The sequence below is a fragment of the Panulirus ornatus genome, chromosome 56 (assembly GCF_036320965.1).
Source record: "Panulirus ornatus isolate Po-2019 chromosome 56, ASM3632096v1, whole genome shotgun sequence".
Lineage (NCBI taxonomy): Eukaryota > Metazoa > Arthropoda > Malacostraca > Decapoda > Palinuridae > Panulirus > Panulirus ornatus.
This window is the reverse complement of record NC_092279.1, coordinates 29,788,216-29,813,309: the sequence shown is the minus strand read 5'-3', so window position 1 is coordinate 29,813,309 and position 25,094 is coordinate 29,788,216. Positions and strand designations below refer to the sequence as shown.

The 25,094-nt window shown below is 42.5% G+C and overlaps 1 protein-coding gene across 1 annotated transcript in view; it reads left to right on the top strand.

Annotated features, from left to right (window-relative positions):
- Positions 1–25,094, top strand: part of LOC139766042 (structural maintenance of chromosomes protein 6-like) — a 353,590-nt gene that overhangs the window by 167,234 nt on the left and 161,262 nt on the right. The window contains exon 10 of the mRNA XM_071694167.1: positions 16,308–16,439. Within this exon, the coding sequence (XP_071550268.1) occupies positions 16,308–16,439 (132 nt within the window). The remainder of the gene's footprint in view (positions 1–16,307; positions 16,440–25,094) is intronic.

Here is a 25,094-nt window from a genome sequence, read left to right as displayed (position 1 = left end):
AACAAGGGAAGAAAGGGGGGAATGGGGGGGGAATGGGATTTTTTTTAGGGAAACATGATGGTTTGCGCAAAAGATGTTTTTTGGCCCATGAAAAAGAGGGGAGGTGGGTTAATTAGAAAGGGTATTGAGTGGGTGGGATAAAGAAGTAAGGGGTTTTAAAGTAAAAGAGAAAGAGAGGCTTTTGGGACAATTTTGCAGGGAAAAAATAAATTGAGGGGGAAGATTTTTAAAAAAGAAAGAGCAGGGTCAAGAAAAAAGGGTGCAAGGGGTGAAAAAAAGGAAAAATGAAAATTGGGGTGAGAGAGTACCCTTAAATTTTAGGGAGAATAAAAGATTTTCTGGAAGGAGGTAAATAAAGGCGTAAGAAAAAGGAGCAAAGGGGGAATTTCCCAGTGCGGGCCAAAGGGGGAGGGATAACAAGTGTGGTGATGTGAGAAGGAGAGGAGTGAATTTTAAAGGGTTTTGTTAAAAAGTTTTTGGGATAAAAAGAGTGGCAGATATGGGGTGTTTGGTCAAAGGTGGTGTGCAAAGTGAGAGGGTTAGGGAAAATTTTTTGGGAAAACCACGGGGAAGAGGTATTTAAAACTTTGGGGAAGAGAAAGCCGGCAAGGCAGCGGGTTTTGGAGGGTTTTTGCGGGGGAATTTTTAAAAAAAAGGGGGTCATTGTTTGGACTGGTTGGAAAGGGTTATTTAATGTATGAAATGACCCCGGGAGGTGCCGAGGATTGGGGGAATCGTGCAAAAGGCCCATTGTAAAAGGGGAAAAAGGGTTTAAAAAAGTGAGTGCTAAAATTTAAAAAGAGGTAAAGTTTGTTGAGTTTTTCCCCGGGAAAAATTATTTTGGGAAGGTTATTAATTGAGAGGGGGGAAGGAAAGGTACAGACCCACAGATTGGGGAAGAGCAGTGTTTTTTTCAGAAAGTGGGTAAGGATGTGGGGATCGGGGTGTTTGTTTTAAAAGAAGTATGTGAGAAATATTTAAAAGCAAATGGATTTGAAATTTGGCATTTAGGGCTCGGGAAGAAGGCAATATAGAGTTAAAAGAGATGCTCTGGGGAAAAGGAAAAAAGAATAAAGGGGTGTGGGAGGCAAGTTGTTAGAAGCATGAAAATTTTTTTATCGAGGATTAAGGCATGTGTACGGAAGGAAAGAGGAAAGTGTTTGGGTTTTCTCAGGGAATGTGGGTTTGGGGCGGGGTGTTGGATGTCTCCAGGGTTTTTTTAATTTTTTTTAAGGTGGGGTTGGTTAGGGAGGGGGAATGCAAGGTTTGGGAAAGAGGGCAAGTATGAAAGCTTTTGGGGATGAGAATTTTGGGGAAGTAAGGGTTCAGTTTTTGTTCGCGGGATGATAAAACCCCTGGGGGCTGTTTTCATGGAGAAACTGCAGAAGCGGGTTTGCCCGATTTTGGGGAAAAAGTGTGAAAAAAGAAAAAATTTTAAGATAAATGTAATAAAGCAAGGTTATTTTTACAGTGGGGTTTGGGAGGGCAATAATTTCTTTGGGAGGTGATTTTAAAATGGAAAAAAACTGGGAAGTAAAATTTTTTTAAAAAGATATCTTGGGAGGGATCGGGCAGGGGATGGAACCATGGAAGGGAATGGATCAAAAGGGTGGGGGAGGGGGCGAAAATCTGGGGCCTTGAAAAAATTTAAGGGGGAACCCGAGAACATTATCTCGGAAAGCAAAAATGGGTATGTTTGAAGGAATAGGGGTTAAAACAATTTTTAAAGGGTTTTGGGGGGCGGGCAATGGATAAGTTGGGGGAAGGGGGAGGGGAGTGCGGGAAAATAAAATTTTAAAGGACTATGGGGGGGAAGGTGGTTTGAATCGAGTAAGTAACGAAAGGGGTAAAAGAAAAGTGGGAAATAAAAAGAGCTGGTTGAGGGGCCGAAGAGGGTGTTTTAAAATTTGGTTTGGGCAAAGGAGAGAATGAGTGAGGAAAAAATTGACCAAGAGGATATATTTTTGGGAGGGGGGGAGGGAAGAGGAGAAGGGGAGCCCAAAAATGGAGGGAAAAATGAGTGAAAAAAAATTTTGTGTGTTTGGGGCCGGAACAGGGCCGGGGGGGTGAAAGGAGGGAAGGGGAATGGAGAAAAATTGGACGTTGGGGTTTAAAACCGGGGTTGGGGTTTTACATGGTTTACCCCAGACGCTTCACAAGCTCTGATTCAATCCACTGACAGCACATCAACCCCAGTATACCACATCGATCCAATTCACTCTATTCCTTGCCCGCCTTTCACCCTCCTGCATGTTCAGGCCCTGATCACTCAAAATCTTTTTCACTCCATCTTTCCACCTCCAATTTGGTCTCCCACTTCTCCTCGTTCCCTCCACCTCCGACACATATATCCTCTTGGTCAATCTTTCCTCACTCATTCTCTCCATGTGCCCAAACCATTTCAAAACACCCTCTTCTGCTCCCTCAACCACGCTCTTTTTATTTCCACACATCTCACTTACCCTTACATTACTTACTCGATAAAACCACCTCACAGCACACATTGTCCTCAAACATCTCATTTCCAGCACATCCCACCCTCCTCCGCACAACTCTATCCATAGGCCTCGCCTAGCAAACCATACAACATTGTTGGAACCACTATTCCTTCAAACAAAACCATTTTTGCTTTCGATATAATGTTTCGACTTCCACACATTCTTCAAGGCTCCCAGGATTTTCGCCCCCTCCCCACCCTATGATTCACTTCCGCTTCCATGGTTCCATCCGCTGCCAGATCCACTCCCATATATCTAAAACACTTCACTTCCTCCAGTTTTTCTCCATTTAAACTTACCGCCCAATTGACTTGACCCTCAACCCTACTGTACCTAATAACCTTGCTCTTATTCACATTTACTCTTAACTTTCTTCTTTCACACACTTTACCAAACTCAGTCACCAGCTTCTGCAGTTTCTCACATGAATCAGCCACCAGCGCTGTATCATCAGCGAACAACAACTGACTCACTTCCCAAGCTCTTTCATCCACAACAGACTTCGTACTTGCCCTCTTTCCAAAACTCTTGCATTCACCTCCCTAACAACCCCATCCATAAACAAATTAAACAACCATGGAGACATCACACACCCCTGCCGCAAACCTACATTCACTGAGAACCAATCACTTTCCTCTCTTCCTACACGTACACATCCTTACATCCTCGATAAAAAACTTTTCACTGCTTCTAACAACTTTCCTCCCCCACCATATATTCTTAATACCTTCCACAGAGCATCTCTATCAACTCTATCATATGCCTTCCAGATCCATAAATACTACATACAATTCAATTTGCTTTTCTAAGTATTTCTCACATACATTCTTCAAAGCAAACACCTGATCCACACATCCTCTACCACCTCTGACACCACACTGCTCTTCCCCAATCTGATGCTCTATACATGCCTTCACCCTCTCAATCAATACCTTCCCATATAATTTCCCAGAATACTCAACAAACTTATACCTCTGTAATTTGAGCACTCACTCTTATCCCCTTTGCCTTTGTACAATGGCACTATGCACGCATTCCGCCAATCCTCAGGCACCTCACCATGAGTCATACATACATTAAATAACCTTACCAACCAGTCAACAATACAATCACCCCCTTTTTAAATAAATTCCACTGCAATACCATCCAAACCTGCTGCCTTGCCGGCTTTCATCTTCCGCAAAGCTTTTACTACCTCTTCTCTGTTTACCAAATCATTTTCCCTAACCCTCTCACTTTGCACACCACCTCGACCAAAAACCCTATATCTGCCATCTATCATCAAACACATTCAACAAACCTTCAAAATACTCACTCCATCTCCTTCTCACATCACCACTACTTGTTATCACCTCCCCATTTGCGCCCTTCACTGAAGTTCCCATTTGCTCCCTTGTCTTAGCACTTTATTTATCCTTCCAGAACATCTTTTTATTCTCCCTAAAATTTAAAGATACTCTCTCACCCCAACTCTCATTTGCCCTCTTTTTCACCTCTTGCACCTTTCTCTTGATCTCCTGTCTCTTTCTTTTATACATCTTCCACTCAATTGCATTTTTTCCCTGCAAAAATTGTCCAAATGCCTCTCTCTTCTCTTTCACTAATAATCTTACTTCTTCATCCCACCACTCACTACCTTTCTAATCAACCCACCTCCCACTCTTCTCATGCCACAAGCTTTTTTACGCAATCCATCACTGATTCCCTAAATACATCCCATTCCTCCCCCACTCCCCTTCCATTGTTCTCACCTTTTTCCATTCTGTACTCAGTCTCTCCTGGTACTTCCTCACACAAGTCTCCTTCCCAAGCTCACTTACTCTCACCACCCTCTTCACCCCAACATTCACTCTTCTTTTCTGAAAACCCATACAAATCTTCACCTTAGCCTCCACAAGATAATGATCAGACATCCCTCCAGTTGCACCTCTCAGCACATTAACATTCAAAAGTATCTCTTTCGCACGCCTGTCAATTAACACATAATCCAATAACGCTCTCTGGCCATCTCTCCTACTTACATATGTATACTTATGTATATCTCGCTTTTTAAACCAGGTATTCCCAATCACCAGTCTTTTTTCAGCACATAAATCTACAAGTTCTTCACCATTTCCTTTTACAACACTGAACCACCCCATGTATACCAATTATTCCCTCAACTGCCACATTACTCACCTTTGCATTCAAATCACCCATCACTATAACCGGTCTCGTGCATCAAAAACCACTAACACACTCATTCAGCTGCTCCCAAAACACTTGCCTCTCATGATCTTTCTTCTCATGCCCAGTGCATATGCACCAATAATCACCCATCTCTCTCCATCAACTTTCAGTTTTACCCATATTAATTGAGAATTTACTTTCTTACATTCTATTACATACTCCCACAACTCCTGTTTCCGAAGTAGTGCTACTCTTTCCCTTGCTTTTGTCCTCTCACTAACCCTGACTTTACTCCTAAGACATTCCCAAACCACTCTTCCCTTTACCCTTGAGCTTCGTTTCACTCAGAGCCAAAACATCCAGGTTCCTTTCCTAAACATACTACCTATCTCTCCTTTTTTCACATCTTGGTTACATCCACACACATTTAGACACCCCAGTCTGAGCCTTCGAGGAGGATGAGCACTCCCTGCGTGACTCCTTCTTCTGTTTCCCATTTTAGAAAGTTAAAAATACAAGGAGGGGAGGATTTCTGGGCCCCCGCTCCCGTCCCCTCCAGTCGCCTTCTACGAACAGCGAGGAATGCGTGGGAAGTATTCTTTCACCCCTATCCCCAGGGATGATATATATGTATATATACATATATATCTTTACCGTCCAACTGTTGCCGGACTGGCACAGCCGTGCACAGGGCACTATATTTGAGATAAAACACCATCAAAATGACCAACTTCGGTAATCTACAGAGTGAAAGTGGTGTAAAAATCCCTTAACAACTACTTAGGGGACAAAAGCTACTATCCCTGGGGATAGGGGTGAAAGAATACTTCCCACGTATTCCTCGCGTGTCGTAGAAAGCGACTAGAGGGGACGGGGAGCGGGGGGCCAGAAATCCTCCCCTCCTTGTATTAACTTTCTAAAATGGGAAACAGAAGAAGGAGTCACGCGGGGAGTGCTCATCCTCCTCGAAGGCTCAGAGTGGGGTGCCTAAATGTGTGTGGATGTAACCAAGATGTGAAAAAAGGAGAGATAGGTAGTATGTTTGAGGAAAGGAACCTGGATGTTTTGGCTCTGAGTGAAACGAAGCTCAAGGGTAAAGGGGAGAGTGGTTTGGGAATGTCTGGGGAGTAAAGTCAGGGGTTAGTGAGAGGACAAGAGCAAGGGAAGGAGTAGCAATACTCCTGAAACAGGAGTTGTGGGAGTATGTGATAGAGTGTAAGAAAGTAAATTCTCGATTAATATGGGTAAAACTGAAAGTTGATGGAGAGAGGTGGGTGATTATTGGTGCATATGCACTGGGCATGAGAAGAAAGATCAAGAGAGGCAAGTGTTTTGGGAGCAGCTGAATGAGTGTGTTAGTGGTTTTGATGCACGAGACGGGTTATATTGATGGGTGATTTGAATGCAAAGGTGAGTAATGTGGCAGTTGAGGGAATAATTGGTATACATGGGGTGTTCAGTGTTGTAAATGGAAATGGTGAAGAGCTTGTAGATTTATGTGCTGAAAAAGGACTGATGATTGGGAATACCTGGTTTAAAAAGCGAGATATACATAAGTATACTTATGTAAGTAGGAGAGATGGCCAGAGTAGCGTTATTGGATTACGTGTTAATTGACAGGCGTGCGAAAGAGAGACTTTTGGATGTTAATGTGCTGAGAGTTGCAACTGGAGGGATGTCTGATCATTATCTTGTGGAGGCTAAGGTGAAGATTTGTATGGGTTTTCAGAAAAGAAGAGTGAATGTTGGGGTGAAGAGGGTGGCAAGAGTAAGTGAGCTTGAGAAGGAGACCTGTGTGAGGAAGTACCAGGAGAGACTGAGTACAGATGGAAAAAGGTGAGAACAATGGAAGTAAGGGGAGTGGGGGAGGAATGGGATGTATTTAGGGAATCAGTGATGGATTGCGCAAAAGATGCTTGTGGCATGAGAAGAGTGGGAGGTGGGTTGATTAGAAAGGGTAGTGAGTGGTGGATGAAGAAGTAAGAGTATTAGTGAAAGAGAAGAGAGAGGCATTTGGACAATTTTTGCAGGGTAAAAATGCAATTGAGTGGGAGATGTATAAAAGAAAGAGACAGGAGGTCAGAGAAAGGTGCAAGAGGTGAAAAAAAGGGCAAATGAGAGTTGGGGTGAGAGAGTATCATTAAATTTTAGGGAGAATAAAAAGATGTTCTGGAAGGAGGTAAATAAAGTGCGTAAGACAAGGGAGCAAATGGGAACTTCAGTGAAGGGCACAAATGGGGAGGTGATAACAAGTAGTGGTGATGTGAGAAGGAGATGGAGTGAGTATTTTGAAGGTTTGTTGAATGTGTTTGATGATAGAGTGGCAGATATAGGGTGTTTTGGTCGAGGTGGTGTGCAAAGTGCGAGGGTTAGGGAAAATGATTTGGTAAACAGAGAAGAGGTAGTAAAAGCTTTGCGGAAGATGAAAGCCGGCAAGGCAGCAGGTTTGGATGGTATTGCAGTGGAATTTATTAAAAAAGGGGGTGACTATATTGTTGACTGGTTGGTAAGGTTATTTAATGTATGTATGACTCATGGTGAGGTGCCTGAGGATTGGCTGAATGCGTGCATAGTGCCATTGTACAAAGGCAAAGGGGATAAGAGTGAGTGCTCAAATTACAGAGGTATAAGTTTGTTGAGTATTCCTGGCAAATTATATGGGAGGGTATTGATTGAGAGGGTGAAGGCATGTACAGAGCATCAGATTGGGGAAGAGCAGTGTGGTTTCAGAAGTGGTAGAGGATGTGTGGATCAGGTGTTTGCTTTGAAGAAGGTATGTGAGAAATACTTAGAAAAGCAAATGAATTTGTATGTAGCATTTATGGATCTGGAGAAGGCATATGATAGAGTTGATAGAGATGCTCTGTGGAAGGTATTAAGAATATATGGTGTGGGAGGCAAGTTGTTAGAAGCAGTGAAAAGTTTTTATCGAGGATGTAAGGCATGTGTACGTGTAGGAAGAGAGGAAAGTGATTGGTTCTTAGTGAATGTAGGTTTGCGGCAGGGGTGTGTGATGTCTCCATGGTTGTTTAATTTGTTTATGGATGGGGTTGTTAGGGAGGTGAATGCAAGAGTTTTGGAAAGAGGGGCAAGTATGAAGTCTGTTGGGGATGAGAGAGCTTGGGAAGTGTCAGTTGTTGTTCGCTGATGATACAGCGCTGGTGGCTGATTCATGTGAGAAACTGCAGAAGCTGGTGACTGAGTTTGGTAAATGGTAAAGTGTGTGAAAGAAGAAAGTTAAGAGTAAATGTGAATAAGAGCAAGGTTTTTAGGTACAGTAGGGTTGAGGGTCAAGTCAATTGGGAGGCGAGTTTGAATGGAGACAAACTGGAGGAAGTGAAGTGTTTTAGATATCTGGGAGTGGATCTGGCAGCGGATGGAACCATGGAAGCGGAAGTGGATCATAGGGTGGGGGAGGGGGCGAAAATTCTGGGAGCCTTGAAGAATGTGTGGAAGTCGAGAACATTATCTCGGAAAGCAAAAATGGGTATGTTTGAAGGAATAGTGGTTCCAACAATGTTGTATGGTTGTGAGGCGTGGACTATGGATAGAGTTGTGCGCAGGAGGATGGATGTGCTGGAAATGAGATGTTTGAGGACAATGTGTGGTGTGAGGTGGTTTGATCGAGTAAGTAACGTAAGGGTAAGAGAGATGTGTGGAAATAAAAAGAGCGTGGTTGAGAGAGCAGAAGAGGGTGTTTTGAAATGGTTTGGTCACCTGGAGAGAATGAGTGAGGAAAGATTGACCAAGAGGATATATGTGTTGGAGGTGGAGGGAACGAGGAGAAGAGGGAGACCAAATTGGAGGTGGAAAGATGGAGTGAAAAAGATTTTGTGTGATCGGGGCCTGAACATGCAGGAGGGTGAAAGGAGGGCAAGGAATGGAGTGAATTGGAGCGATGTGGTATACTGGGGTTGACGTGTTGTCAGTGGATTGAATCAAGGCATGTGAAGCGTCTGGGGTAAACCATGGAAAGCTGTGTAGGTATGTATATTTGCGTGTGTGGACGTATGTATATACATGTGTATGGGGGTGGGTTGGGCCATTTCTTTCGTCTTTTTCCTTGCGCTACCTCGCAACCGCGGGAGACAGCGACGAGGTATAAAAAAAAAAAAATATATATATATATATATATATATATATATATATATATATATATATATATATATATATATATATATATTTTTTTTGCCGCTGTCTCCCGCGTCTGCGAGGTAGCGCAAGGAAACAGACGAAAGAAATGGCCCAACCCCCCCCATACACATGTATATACATACGTCCATACACGCAAATATACATACCTACACAGCTTTCCATGGTTTACCCCAGACGCTTCACATGCCCTGCTTCAATCCACTGACAGCATGTCAACCCCAGTATACCACACCGCTCCAATTCACTCTATTCCTTGCCCTCCTTTCACCCTCCTGCATGTTCAGTCCCCAATCACACAAAATCTTTTTCACTCCATCTTTCCACCTCCAATTTGGTCTCCCTCTTCTCCTTGTTCCTTCCACCTCCGACACATATATCCTCTTGGTCAATCTTTCCTCACTCATCCTCTCCATGTGCCCAAACCACTTCAAAACACCCTCTTCTGCTCTCTCAACCACGCTCTTTTTATTTCCACACATCTCTCTTACCCTTACGTTACTCACTCGATCAAACCACCTTACACCACACATTGTCCTCAAACATCTCATTTCCAGCACATCCATCCTCCTGCGCACAACTCTATCCATAGCCCACGCCTCGCAACCATACAACATTGTTGGAACCACTATTCCTTCAAACATTCCCATTTTTGCTTTCCGAGATAATGTTCTCAACTTCCACACATTCTTCAAGGCCCCCAGGATTTTCGCCCCCTCCCCCACCCTATGATCCACTTCCGCTTCCATGGTTCCATCCGCTGCCAGATCCACTCCCAGATATCTAAAACACTTCACTTCCTCCAGTTTTTCTCCATTTAAACTCACCTCCCAATTGACTTGACCCTCAACCCTACTGTACTTAATAACCTTGCTCTTATTCACATTTACTCTTAACTTTCTTCTTCCACACACTTTTCCAAACTCAGTCACCAGCTTCTGCAGTTTCTCACATGAATCAGCCACCAGCGCTGTATCATCAGCGAACAACAACTGACTCACTTCCCAAGCTCTCTCATCCCCAACAGACTTCATACTTGCCCCTCTTTCCAGAACTCTTGCATTTACCTCCCTAACAACCCCATCCATAAACAAATTAAACAACCATGGAGACATCACACACCCCTGCCGCAAACCTACATTCACTGAGAACCAATCACTTTCCTCTCTTCCTACACGTACACATGCCTTACATCCTCGATAAAAACTTTTCACTGCTTATAACAACTTGCCTCCCACACCATATATTCTTAATACCTTCCACAGAGCATCTCTATCAACTCTATCATATGCCTTCTCCAGATCCATAAATGCTACATACAAATCCATTTGCTTTTCTAAGTATTTCTCACATACATTCTTCAAAGCAAACACCTGATCCACACATCCTCTACCACTTCTGAAACCACACTGCTCTTCCCCAATCTGATGCTCTGTACATTCCTTCACCCTCTCAATCAATACCCTCCCATATAATTTACCAGGAATACTCAACAAACTTATACCTCTGTAATTTGAGCACTCACTCTTATCCCCTTTGCCTTTGTACAATGGCACTATGCACGCATTCCGCCAATCCTCAGGCACCTCACCATGAGTCATACATACATTAAATAACCTTACCAACCAGTCAACAATACAGTCACCCCCTTTTTTAATAAATTCCACTGCAATACCATCCAAACCCGCTGCCTTGCCGGCTTTCATCTTCCGCAAAGCTTTCACTACCTCTTCTCTGTTTACCAAATCATTTTCCCTAACCCTCTCACTTTGCACACCACCTCGACCAAAACACCCTATATCTGCCACTCTATCATCAAACATTCAACAAACCTTCAAAATACTCACTCCATCTCCTTCTCACATCACCACTACTTGTTATCACCTCCCCACTTGCGCCCTTCACTGAAGTTCCCATTTGCTCCCTTGTCTTACGCACTTTATTTACCTCCTTCCAGAACATCTTTTTATTCTCCCTGAAATTTAATGATACTCTCTCACCCCAACTCTCATTTGCCCTTTTTTTCACCTCTTGCACCTTTCTCTTGACCTCCTGTCTCTTTCTTTTATACATCTCCCACTCAATTGCATTTTTTCCCTGCAAAAATCATCCAAATGCCTCTCTCTTCTCTTTCACTAATACTCTTACTTCTTCATCCCACCACTCACTACCCTTTCTAATCAACCCACCTCCCACTCTTCTCATGCCACAATCATCTTTTGCGCAATCCATCACTGATTCCCTAAATACATCCCATTCCTCCTCCACTCCCCTTACTTCCATTGTTCTCACCTTTTTCCATTCTGTACTCAGTCTCTCCTGGTACTTCCTCACACAGGTCTCCTTCTCAAGCTCACTTACTCTCACCACCCTCTTCACCCCAACATTCACTCTTCTTTTCTGAAAACCCATACAAATCTTCACCTTAGCCTCCACAAGATAATGATCAGACATCCCTCCAGTTGCACCTCTCACCACATTAACATCCAAAAGTCTCTCTTTCGAACGCCTGTCAATTAACACGTAATCCAATAACGCTCTCTGGCCATCTCTCCTACTTACATAAGTATACTTATGTATATCTCACTTTTTAAACCATGTATTCCCAATCATCAGTCCTTTTTCAGCACATAAATCTACAAGCTCTTCACCATTTCCATTTACAACACTGAACACCCCATGTATACCAATTATTCCCTCAACTGCCACATTACTCACCTTTGCATTCAAATCACCCATCACTATGACCCGGTCTCGTGCATCAAAACCACTAACACACTCATTCAGCTGCTCCCAAAACACTTGCCTCTCTTGATCTTTCTTCTCATGCCCAGGTGCATATGCACCAATAATCACCCACCACTTCTCCATCAACTTTCAGTTTTACCCATATTAATCGAGAATTTACTTTCTTACACTCTATCACATACTCCCACAACTCCTGTTTCAGGAGTATTGCTACTCCTTCCCTTGCCCTTGTCCTCTCACTAACCCCTGACTTTACTCCCCAAACATTCCCAAACCACTCTTCCCCTTTACCCTTGAGCTTCGTTTCACTCAGAGCCAAAACATCCAGGTTCCTTTCCTCAAGCATACTACCTATCTCTCCTTTTTTCACATCTTGGTTACATCCACACACATTTAGGCACCCCACTCTGAGCCTTCGAGGAGGATGAGCACTCCCCGCGTGACTCCTTCTTCTGTTTCCCATTTTAGAAAGTTAATACAAGGAGGGGAGGATTTCTGGCCCCCCGCTCCCGTCCCCTCAGTCGCTTTCTACGACACGCGAGGAATATGTGGGAAGTATTCTTTCACCCCTATCCCCAGGGATAATATACATATATATATATACATATATACACACACACATACACATACATATGCACATATATATTCAAATGACAAATGTAAGAATCAATTTAGAAAACTGAAACTTCTAGCTTGAAATGAATGAAAAAAAAGAATGTCACATAATGGTTCAACCTCTGGCTATGGAAAAAAGGAAATGTATAATTTATTTACACAAACGTCAATAGCAGTTCTCATCAATTTAACCACTGTATCAATAAGCTTCAATGACTAAGCTACATTTTTCTCCAATTTCACTATTTTCCTTCACATTTTCAATTGTGTCTGAAGGTTCTACTTCAAGAGTGATTGTTTTTCCAGTAAGGGTCTTCACATCTTGGTTACATCCACACACATTTAGGCACCCCACTCTGAGCCTTCGAGGAGGATGCTTTACTTGTGGTGCTGACTTCCCTCTTTAAATTTGATCGCCGTTTCCCGCGTAGTTCACTTTCTGTAGATGATGTGTATGTCTTGGTAGGAATGTAGATGCAGCTGTAGAGGATGTACGCGCCACTGTAGAGGATGCACGTGTCACCTCTGCCCACGATGAGTCTGAGGGCGTCCAGGTTCCCCTCGTAAGCAGCACACAGTGTGGGGGTCAGACCATCCAGTGCACCGAGGATGGAGGCAGACCACAGCGTCTCGCCAGCCAGCGCTGGCAGGTACAGCATGGCGCCCCACCGCTGACCGAAGCAGTTCGCAATGTCCCAGATAATGGCCTTCGGGAACACCAGGCGGGCGTCAGTTGCTCCTCCAGGAGGGACGTAATGGTTCCTGGAATATCTGCAACACAGGCCTGGGCGGAAGGAGGCGTTGTATACTGTCCCTCACTTTAGTTACCACGTTCCAGCCTGGAGTCGGGTCTTCATATGTTCAAATCACAGGCGGGGGAGTGGGCCTCCATCCAAACCAGGTGTACATCTTCCCCCTTGGAGTTAAGTCGGTAGATGGGTACCCTGTAGACCTTGGGAAGGCAGTCCAGGATGGAGAACATGAGCTTGGCGTTGCCCTGGGGGTCGTCGGGAAGCATAACTGTGAGGGCATCCACCAACATCTGGTACAGACACTTGGTGAAGAGCAGCTCAGGAAGTCCCACGAAGTTGTCCTCCAGGATGTCTAACTCAGATGGTACAGAGATGAAGGAGGGACTTGATCAAACTAATAGGCAGATGAAGCCCTTCACGGTAATCACTCTTACTCTTCTCCATCAGTACACATGGCAGGTTCTGTGTTGTCACCTTGTTACGTCCTGACTGCCTGGATGGCTACCAGTTCCAAGTGGTGTCCATCAGAATGAACAACGCCATCTAACTCAGATATATATATATATATATATATATATATATATATATATATATATATATATATATATATATATATACATATGAAAAATGTAAGAAATAATTAGAAAACTGAAACTTCTAGCTTGAAATGAAATGAAAAATGAATGTCACATAATGGTTCAACCTCTGGCTATGGAAAAGGGAAATGTATAATTTATTTACACAAACGTCAATAGTAGTTTTCATCAATTTAACCACTGTATCATACTGCCTGGTCCACTTCTCTTATCATGAAACAGGAATATTGGCTTATGATGTTTCTCAATTGTCTTCATTACACATAAAATAAAATAAAATAAATAAAAGATAGAATTAGCAAGAGATGTGGTAATAAGAATAGTGTCATTGAGAGATCTGAAGAGGGTTTGCTGAATTAGTTTCAACATAAGGAGAAAATGAGTGCAGAGAGGTTGACAGTGAGGATGCATGTGTCAGAAGAGGAGGAAACAAGAAGGAGAATGTTGAATTGGAGCTGGAAGGAAAGAGTGGAAATGGTTTTGAGTTTTGAGTGCATGGGGCTGGGCTGAATATGCAGGAAGGTTTAAGGTGCCCATGGGACAAAATACAACTGTGTGGTATGCAGAGGGCGACATGCTGTCAATGGGCTGAACCAGGGCATGTGAAAGAGCCAAGGCAAAGCATGGAAAGGTGTGTGGTGCCTAGTTATGTATAGGGGCTCTGATTTCTGTGCATTAAACATAAGAGCTGGAGAATGGAAATGAGTGAATTTGGCCTTTCTTTGTCCTTTCGTGGCATTATCTCACTAATGTGGGTAACAGCGAATAAGTATGAAATAAAAGAATGAAAGATATGTAAGAGGTTGAAAAGCCTGCGTACAAAGATCTCTCGTCACATACAATAATTAACAAAAATGTATGCTTTAAAGAATCCAAAGAACTATATCTAGTATATTTGTATTCACTAGTTCATCAGCTAAGGTTATCGGTAAGATCATGTACGCTGCGGTTTGTCGTGGATGACGTTTGGTACAGTATCTTAAAATTTTTACTCTGTGTTGGATATCTTTAACCTTCTTGCATTAGATAAAATCTGTTAACAAATAGATAATATATATTTACAAAATTTTGGGAGCTTTGAAGAATGTGTGGAAGTCGAGAACATTACCTCGGAAAGCAAAAATGGGGATGTTTGAAGGAATAGTGGTTCCAACAACGTTGTATGGTTGCGAGGCGTGGGCTATGGATAGAGTTGTGTGCAGGAGGGTGGATGTGCTGGAAATGAGATGTTTGAGGACAATATGTGGTGTGAGGTGGTTTGATCGAGCAAGTGATAATAGGGTAAGAGAGATGTATGGTAATATAAAGAGTGTGGTTGAGAGAGCAGAAGAGGGTGTTTTGAAATGGTTTGGTCACATGGAGAGAATGAGTGGGGAAAGATTGACCAAGAGGATATATGTGTCAGAGGTGGAGGGAACGAGGAGAAGTGGGAGACCAAATTGGAGGTGGAAAGATGGAGTGAAAAAGATTTTGAGTGATCGGGGCCTGAACATGCAGGAGGGTGAAATGCGTGCAAGGAATAGAGTGAATTGGAATGATGTGGTATACTGGGGTCAACGTGTTGTCAATGGATTGAACCAGGGCATGTGAAGCGTCTGGGGTAAACCATGGAAAGTTCTGTGGGGTCTGGATGTGGAAAGGAGCTGTGGTTTCGGTGCATTATTACATGACAGCTAGAGACTGAGTGTGAACGAATGTGGCCTTTGTTGTCTTTTCCTAGCGCTACCTCACACACATGAGGGGGGAGGGGGTTGTTATTCCATGTGTGGCAAGGTGGCGTTGGGAATGAATAAAGGCAGCAAGTATGAATTATGTACATGTGTATATATGTATATGTCTGTGTGTGTATATATATGTATACATTGAGATGTATAGGTATGTATATATGCGTGTGTGGACGTGTATGTATATACATGTGTATGGGGGTGGGTTGGGCCATTCTTTCATCTCTTTCCTTGCGCTACCTCGCTAACGCGGGAGACAGCGACAAAACAAAATAAATAAATAAATAATTATTTACAAAGATTAGTTAAAGAAGAGCTAATTAGGGTTAGGGACTCAGAAAGAAGTCTTGATGGAGGAAAGGAAATATGTCATGAACTAAGTAACATATTCAGGGTAGGTGAGGAGTGGGTGTTCAGTGTCTTCAGTTGCTTATTATGCATATTAAATTGATATCTGAATTGTTGAAAAGATGAGTTGGGTCTAGACCACTAACTTGCAAATGTGACTCCTAATTGTGTGTAGGAGCATATTTAGATAGGTTTTTGTCTAGTGGGATGACATTATGTATTTTACTTGTGAGGAGGTTGTTTTGTTTTTTGTTGGGCCATTTTGTTTTGATGTTTTGTCATGGTGGTGTTTACTGTGAATGGGGGGATTTCTGAGTAACCGTGGCTTAAGTACAAGCTTGGGTAAGTATTATTATTTCAGCATAGAATTTGTTGGGTGGTTATGAGGTATTAAATGGTACCAGCTGTTTTGAGTGAACCTGTTGCTGACCTTAATGCCCAGACCAGCTGTTATCAGTCAAACAGGAATTTTACCAGAGGACAACCACTGTTGCTATGCCATTGCTTGTGATATATTAGGAATAACAGAACTATATTAATACCTTTATTTTTAGTTGTACTGCTTACTGCAGAAGTTTTAAGGCCATAAAACATTGTTATTTGAAGAGTGTTTTGCATGATATATATTTTTTGCATTTTTGGTTTGTCATGTCCAACTCAGGTATGAGTTTCTTGGAACTTAGAATCCATTTTCATTCCCATCAGAGAAAAGTGGACCAGTTACGTTTACAGTTGGCAGACCTACAGAATCAAGAGGAACCATCACCACCAGATGTCTCTCAGTTGGAGGAAGAGATAAAACAACAAGAAGTCATACTTAAAGAAGCGAAAGATCATGTAAGAAACTTGCAGGGTTTCTAAAGAATTACACTGAATTTTATGCATTTATTATTTTTTTGTCATTTTTGATAGATCATTGTCATGGTATTTGTTGCACAGGCTGCTGTATTTAGAAGTAGCACACTGGATAGATACATTAGATTAATTGCTTACATTTTATTTGTTTTATCTTTTTCTTTCATACTTGATTGGTGCATCCCACGTAGCAAGGTAGTACCAGGTGTTCCTGGATGGGGTTTTGTGGTTATATCTCCATGATGCATTTCTGAAAAGGATCGTAGTGTTATATGATGATAAAGACAAGGATTGGGTTTAGGAGGTATGCAAAGTGAGAGAATTAAGGAAAGTGGTTTGATAAAGAAAGGAAGATGTGGTGAAAGTCTTGCATGAGATGAAATGTGGCAAGGCAAATGGAATGGATTACACTGAAGTTGAGCTTCTTAAAAAAACGTGTGACTATGTTGTTGATTGGTTAGTTAGGATTTTCAATGTATGTATGGGTCATGGTGAGGTGCTTGAGGATTGATGGGATGCATGTATAGTGCCATTGTATAAAGGCAAGAGAGACAAAGCTGAGTGTTCAAACTAGAGAGGTATAAGTTGTTGAGTGTACCTGTTAAGTTGCATCGGAGAGTAGTAATTGAAAGGATGAAGGTATGTACGGAGAATTAGATTCGGGAGGAACAGTGTGGTTTTAGGAGAGGTAGAGGATGCATGGACCAGGTTTTTGCTTTAAAGAATGTTTGTGAGAAATACTTAGAGAAATATGATTTTTATGTGCCGTTTACTGAGGTGGAGAAAGCATATAATAGTGTCGATGGTGATTCCTTGTGGTAGGCCTACAAATACATGTTGCAGGAGGAAAGCTATCAGAAGCAGTGAGAAGTTTTTATCAGAGGTGTAAGGAGTGTTTGCAACTAGGCAGAGAGGAGAGTGAATGATTTGGAGAGTAAATGGTTCCTGGTGAAGGTTAGTCTGTGTCATGGGTGTTTGATGTCACCATAGTTGTTTAATTTGTTTATGGATGGGATGGTAAGGGAGGTAAATGAAGGGGTCTTGGAGAGAGGGGCAAGTATGCAGTCTGTAGTGGGTGAAGGAGGCCTTGGAAGTAAGTCAGTTGCTGTTTGCTGATGACTCAGCTCTAGTGGTAAATTCGAATGAGAAACTACAGAAGATGGTGTCTGAGTTTGGGAGAGTTTGTAGAGCGAGGAAGTTGAGAGTTAATGTAAATAAAAGCAAGGTTTTTAAGTTTAGCAGGGCAGAGGGGCAGGTTAATTGGGATGTGAGTTTGAATGGAGAAAACTTGGAGGAAATAAAGTGTTATGGACACCTGGAAGTGGACATGGCAGTGAATAAAACCATGGAAGTGGAAGTGAGTTATAGGGTGGATGACTAGGTGATAGAAGAAAAGGAGAGAGGTGGGGTGATAAGAAGAGTGGTTGAGAGAGCTGAAGAGGGTTTGCTGATATGGTTTGGACATATGGAGAGAAGCAGTAAGGAAAGGCTACCAAAGAGGATATATGTGTCAGCAATGGAGAGGACAAGGAGAAGGGAGATACCAAATTGGAGATGGAAGGATGGAATAAAAAGTATTTTAAGCACTCAGGGCCTGAACATACAAGAGGATGAAAAGCTTGCATGGAAAGAGTGAACTGGAGCAATTTGGTATACATGGGGGGGGGGGGGGGGGGATGTGCTGTCAATGGACTGAATCAGAACCTATGAAGCAGCCAGAAGAAACAGTATAAAGGAATGTGAGGCTTGGTCATGGATAGGGGTGTGTGGTTTCAATGCTTTACACATGACAGCCAGAGAATAGATGTACGTGAATGAGGCCTTTCTTTGTTTGTTCTTGGTGTGCCTTACTAATGTGGGAACTGATGAGAAATTTTGAAAAAATGTGGTTTCAGTTCATTACAGATGACAGCTAGAGAATAGATGAGAGGAAGTGGACACTACCTCGCTGACATGTATGAAAATGAAATGATTTTGAAAAAATTTTCTTACCTGTTCACCATTTCCCACATTAGCTAAGGTTATGATTGGAACAGTTGGAAGAAAGGTCCCAGTCACTCACAGTCACTCTTTCATTTTCATTTATAATGTAGCGAAGCCAGAACCTCCCATCCATAACCAGATCCCACAGAACTTTCTATGGTTTCTCCTGACCCCTTCAAATACTGTGGCTCCCTCCATTTCTGTCACATTCACCTTCCTAGTCAATCTCACTTCATTCCTCCTCTCCACATGTCCAGGCACATATCCAGGATTTTGTCAGTAGAGGTGCAAAGTATGAAATTACTAAGACAGTAAGTTCAAAACAAGATTGGTAATTAAGAAAATTGTTTTAAAGATTTAGAACTTTTGAGTTATTTGGATATTATTTTATGTACCATTATTAGTCACATTCTCATGAAAGTTGTTAGAAGCAGTGAAAAGTTTTTATCAAGGATTTAAGGCATGTGTACGAGTAGGAAGAGAGGAAAGTGAATGGTTCTCAGTGAATGTCGGTTTGCGGCAGGGGTGAGTGATGTCTCCATGGTTGTTTAATTTGTAAGTGAGTCAGTTGTTGTTTGCTGATGATACAGCGCTGGTGGCTGATTCGGGTGAGAAGCTGCAGAAGTTGGTGACTGAGTTTGGTTAAGTGTGTGAAAGAAGAAAGCTGAGAGTAAATGTGAATAAGAGCAAGGTTATTATGTGCTGTAGGGTTGAGGGACAAGTCATTTGGGAGGTAAGTTTGAATGGAGAAAAACTGGAGGAAGTGAAGTGTTTTAGATATCTTGGAGTGGATTTGGCAGTGGATGGAACCATGGAAGCGGAAGTGAGTCACAGGGCGGAGGAGGGGGCGAAAGTTCTGGAAGTGCTGAAAAATGTGTGGAAGGCGAGAGCATTATCTCAGAAAGCAAAAATGGGTATGTTTAAAGGAATAGTGGTTCCAACAATGTTATATGGTTGCAAGGCATGGGCTATGGATAGAGTTTTGCGCAGGAGGGTGGATGTGCTGGAAATGAGATGTTTGAGGACAATATGTGGTGTGAGGTGGTTTGATCGAGTAAGTAATAAAAGGGTAAGAGAGATGTGTGGTAATAAAAAGAGTTTGTTTGAGAGAGCAGAAGAGGGTGTTTTGAAATGGTTTGGTCACATGGAGAGAATGAGTGAGGAAAGATTGACCAAGAGGATATATGTGTCAGAGGTGGAGGGAACGAGGAGAAGTGGGAGACCAAATTGGAGGTGGAAAGATGGAGTGAAAAAGATTTTGTGTGATCGGGGCCTGAACATGCAAGAGGGTGAAAGGCGTGCAAGGAATAGAGTGAATTGGAATGATGTGGTGTACCGGGGTCAATGTGCCGTCAGTGGATTGAAGCAGTGCTTGTGAAGCGTCTGGGGCAAACCATGGAAAGTTCTGTGGGGCCTGGATGTGGAAAGGGAGCTGTGGTTTGAGTGCATTATACATGACAGCTAGAGACTGAGTGTGAACGAATGTGGCCTTTGTTGTCTTTTCCTAGCACTACCTTGCACACATGAGGGGGAAGGGGGTTTTCATTTCATGTGTGGCAGGGCGGTGACGGGAATGAATAAAAGCAGACAGTATGTATTATGTACATGTGATTATATGTATATGTCTTTATGTGTATACATATATGTATACGTTGAGATGTATAGGTATGTATATTTGTGTGTGTGGACGTGTATGGATATACATGTGTATGTGGGTGGGTTGGGCCATTCTTTTGTCTGTTTCCTTGCGCTACCTCGCTAATGCAGGAGACAGTTACAAAGTATGATAAATAAAAAAATGATATTATGTGCGTGTGTGGACGTGTATGTATATACATGTGTATGTGGGTGGTTTGGGCCATTCTTTCGTCTGTTTCCTTGCGCTACCTTGCTAACACAGGAGACAGCGACAAAGTATGATAATAATAATAAAATCTCATGAAACTGAATGCAGCAGACTAGATGAGGAGCAAGGGGGCTCTAGGAAAGGTAGGGATATGTAGATCAGAATATTGTGGTAAAAATGACTGGAAAAATATATTGCAAAAGGTAAGAAGCTGTATTTCATGTGTGGCGGGGCGGCGACAGAAATGAATGAGGGCAGACAGTATGTATTACATACATGTGTATATATGTATATGTCTGTGTGTGTGTATATATATATATATTTTTTTTTTTTCATACTATTCGCCATTTCCCACGACAGCGAGGTAGCGTTAAGAACAGAGGACTGGGTCTTTGAGGGACTATCCTCACCTGGCCCTCTTCTCTGTTCCTTCTTTTGGAAAATTAAAAAAAAATGAGAGGGGAGGATTTCCAGCCCCCCGCTCCCTTCCCTTTTAGTCGCCTTCTACGACACGCAGGGAATATGTGGGAAGTATTATTTCTCCCCTATACCCAGGGAATATATATATATATATATATATATATATATATATATATATATATATATATATATATATATATATATTTTTTTTTTTTTTTTTTTTTTTTTTCTTACTATTCGCCATTTCCCGCGATAGCGAGGTAGCGTTAAGAACAGAGGACTGGGCCTTTGAGGGAATATCCTCACCTGGCCCCCTTCTCTGTTCCTTCTTTTGGAAAATTAAAAAAAAAAAAAAACGAGAGGGGAGGATTTCCAGCCCCCCGCTCCCTTCCCTTTTAGTCGCCTTCTACGACACGCAGGGAATACGTGGGAAGTATTCTTTCTCCCCTATCCCCAGGGATAATATATATATATATATATATATATATATATATATATATATATATATATATATATATATATATATATGTATATATATATATATGTATATATGTATATATATATATATGTATGTAGCATTTATGGATCTGGAGAAGGCATATGATAGAGTTGATAGAGATGCTCTGTGGAAGGTATTAAGAATATATGGTGTGGGAGGAAAGTTGTTAGAAGCAGTGAAAAGTTTTTATCGAGGATGTAAGGCATGTGTGCGTGTAGGAAGAGAGGAAAGTGATTGGTTCTCACTGAATGTAGGTTTGCGGCAGGGGTGTGTGATGTCTCCATGGTTGTTTAATTTGTTTATGGATGGGGTTGTTAGGGAGGTAAATGCAAGAGTTTTGGAAAGAGGGGCAAGTATGAAGTCTGTTGGGGATGAGAGAGCTTGGGAAGTGAGTCAGTTGTTGTTCGCTGATGATACAGCGCTGGTGGCTGATTCATGTGAGAAACTGCAGAAGCTGGTGACTGAGTTTGGAAAAGTGTGTGGAAGAAGAAAGTTAAGAGTAAATGTGAATAAGAGCAAGGTTATTAGGTACAGTAGGGTTGAGGGTCAAGTCAATTGGGAGGTGAGTTTGAATGTAGAAAAACTGGAGGAAGTGAAGTGTTTTAGATATCTGGGATCCCAGTGGATCTGGCAGTGGATGGAACCATGGAAGCGGAAGTGGATCATAGGGTGGGGGAGGGGGCGAAAATCCTGGGGGCCTTGAAGAATGTGTGGAAGTCGAGAACATTATCTCGGAAAGCAAAAATGGGTATGTTTGAAGGAATAGTGGTTCCAACAATGTTGTATGGTTGCAAGGCATGGGCAATGGATAGAGTTGTGCGCAGGAGGATGGATGTGCTGGAAATGAGATGTTTGAGGACAATGTGTGGTGTGAGGTGGTTTGATCGAGTGAGTAACGTAAGGGTAAGAGAGATGTGTGGAAATAAAAAGAGCGTGGTTGAGAGAGCAGAAGAGGGTGTTTTGAAGTGGTTTGGGCACATGGAGAGGATGAGTGAGGAAAGATTGACCAAGAAGATATATGTGTCGGAGGTGGAGGGAACAAGGAGAAGAGGGAGACCAAATTGGAGGTGGAAAGATGGAGTGAAAAAGATTTTGTGTGATCGGGGCCTGAACATGCAGGAGGGTGAAAGGAGGGCAAGGAATAGAGTGAATTGGAGCGATGTGGTATACCGGGGTTGACGTGCTGTCAGTGGATTGAAGCAAGGCATGTGAAGCGTCTGGGGTAAACCATGGAAAGCTGTGTAGGTATGTATATTTGCGTGTGTGGACGTATGTATATACATGTGTATGGGGGGGGGTCGGGCAATTTCTTTTGTCTGTTTCCTTGCGCTACCTCGCAAACGCGGGAGACAGCGACAAAGTATAATAAAAAAAATGATATATATATATATATATATATATATATATATATATATATATATATATATATATATATATATAAAAAAGGAGAGATAGGTAGTATGTTTGAGGAAAGGAACCTGGATGTTTTGGCTCTGAGTGAAACGAAGCTCAAGGGTAAAGGGGAAGAGTGGTTTGGGAATGTCTTGGGAGTAAAGTCAGGGGTTAATGAGAGGACAAGAGCAAGGGAAGGAGTAGCAGTACTCCTGAAACAGGGGTTGTGGGAGTATGTGATAGAATGTAAGAAAGTAAATTCTCGATTGATATGGGTAAAACTGAAAGTTGATGGAGAGAGATGGGTGATTATTGGTGCATATGCACCTGGGCATAAGAAGAAAGATCATGAGAGGCAAGTGTTTTGGGAGCAGCTGAATGAGTGTGTTAGTGGTTTTGATGCACGCGACCGGGTTATAGTGATGGGTGATTTGAATGCAAAGGTGAGTAATGTGGCAGTTGAGGGAATAATTGGTATAGATGGGGTGTTCAGTGTTGTAAATGGAAATGGTGAAGAGCTTGTAGATTTATGTGCTGAAAAAGGACTGGTGATTGGGAATACCTGGTTTAAAAAGCGAGATATACATAAGTATACATATGTAAGTAGGAGAGATGGCCAGAGAGCGTTTGGATTACGTGTTAATTGACAGGCGTGCGAAAGAGAGACTTTTGGATGTTAATGTGCTGAGAGGTGCAACTGGAGGGATGTCTGATCATTATCTTGTGGAGGCTAAGGTGAAGATTTGTATGGGTTTTCAGAAAAGAAGAGTGAATGTTGGGGTGAAGAGGGTGGTGAGAGTAAGTGAGCTAGGGAAGGAGACTTGTGTGAGGAAGTACCAGGAGAGACTGAGTACAGAATGGAAAAAGGTGAGAACAATGGAAGTAAGGGGAGTGGGGGAGGAATGGGATGTATTTAGGGAATCAGTGATGGATTGCGCAAAAGATGCTTGTGGCATGAGAAGCGTGGGAGGTGGGTTGATTAGAAAGGGTAGTGAGTGGTGGGATGAAGAAGTAAGATTATTAGTGAAAGAGAAGAGAGAGGCATTTGGACGATTTTTGCAGGGAAAAAATGCAATTGAGTGGTAGATGTATAAAAGAAAGAGACAGGAGGTCAAGAGAAAGGTGCAAGAGGTGAAAAAGAGGGCAAATGAGAGTTGGGGTGAGAGAGTATCATTAAATTTTAGGCAGAATAAAAAGATGTTCTGGAAGGAGGTAAATAAAGTGCGTAAGACAAGGGAGCAAATGGGAACTTCAGTGAAGGGCACTAATGGGGAGGTGATAACAAGTAGTGGTGATGTGAGAAGGAGATGGAGGGAGTATTTTGAAGGTTTGTTGAATGTGTTTGATGATAGAGTGGCAGATATAGGGTGTCTTGGTCGAGATGGTGTGCAAAGTGAGAGGGTTGGGGAAAATGATTTGGTAAACAGAGAAGAGGTTGTAAAAGCTTTGCGGAAGATGAAAGCCAGCAAGGCAGCAGGTTTGGGTGGTATTGCAGTGGAATTTATTAAAAAAGGGGGTGACTGTATTGTTGACTGGTTGGTAAGGTTATTTAATGTATGTATGACTCATGGTCATACATGCCTTGCTTCAATCCACTGACAGCACGTCAACCCCGGTATACCACATCGCTCCAATTCACTCTATTCCTTGCCATCCTTTCACCCTCCTGCATGTTCAGGCCCCGATCACACAAAATCTTTTTCACTCCATCTTTCCACCTCCAATTTGGTCTCCCTCTTCTCCTTGTTCCCTCCACCTCCGACACATATATCCTCTTGGTCAATCTTTCCTCACTCATCCTCTCCATGTGCCCAAACCACTTAAAAACACCCTCTTCTGCTCTCTCAACCACGCTCTTTTTATTTCCACACATCTCTCTTACCCTTACGTTACTCACTCGATCAAACCACCTCACACCACACATTGTCCTCAGTCATCTCATTTCCAGCACATCCATCCTCCTGCGCACAACTCTATCCATAGCCCACACCTCGCAACCATACAACATTGTTGGAACCACTATTCCTTCAAACATACCCATTTTTGCTTTCCGAGATAATGTTCTCGACTTCCACACATTCTTCAAGGCCCCCAGGATTTTCGCCCCCTCCCCCACCCTATGATCCACTTCCGCTTCCATGGTTCCATCCGCTGCCAGATCCACTCCCAGATATCTAAAACACTTCACTTCCTCCAATTTTTCTCCATTCAAACTCACCTCCCAATTGACTTGACCCTCAACCCTACTGTACCTAATGACCTTGCTCTTATTCACATTTACTCTTAACTTTCTTCTTCCACACACTTTTCCAAACTCAGTCACCAGCTTCTGCAGTTTCTCACATGAATCAGCCACCAGCGCTGTATCATCAGCGAACAACAACTGACTCACTTCCCAAGCTCTCTCATCCCCAACAGACTTCATATTTGCCCCTCTTTCCAAAACTCTTGCATTTACCTCCCTAACAACCCCATCCATAAACAAATTAAACAACCA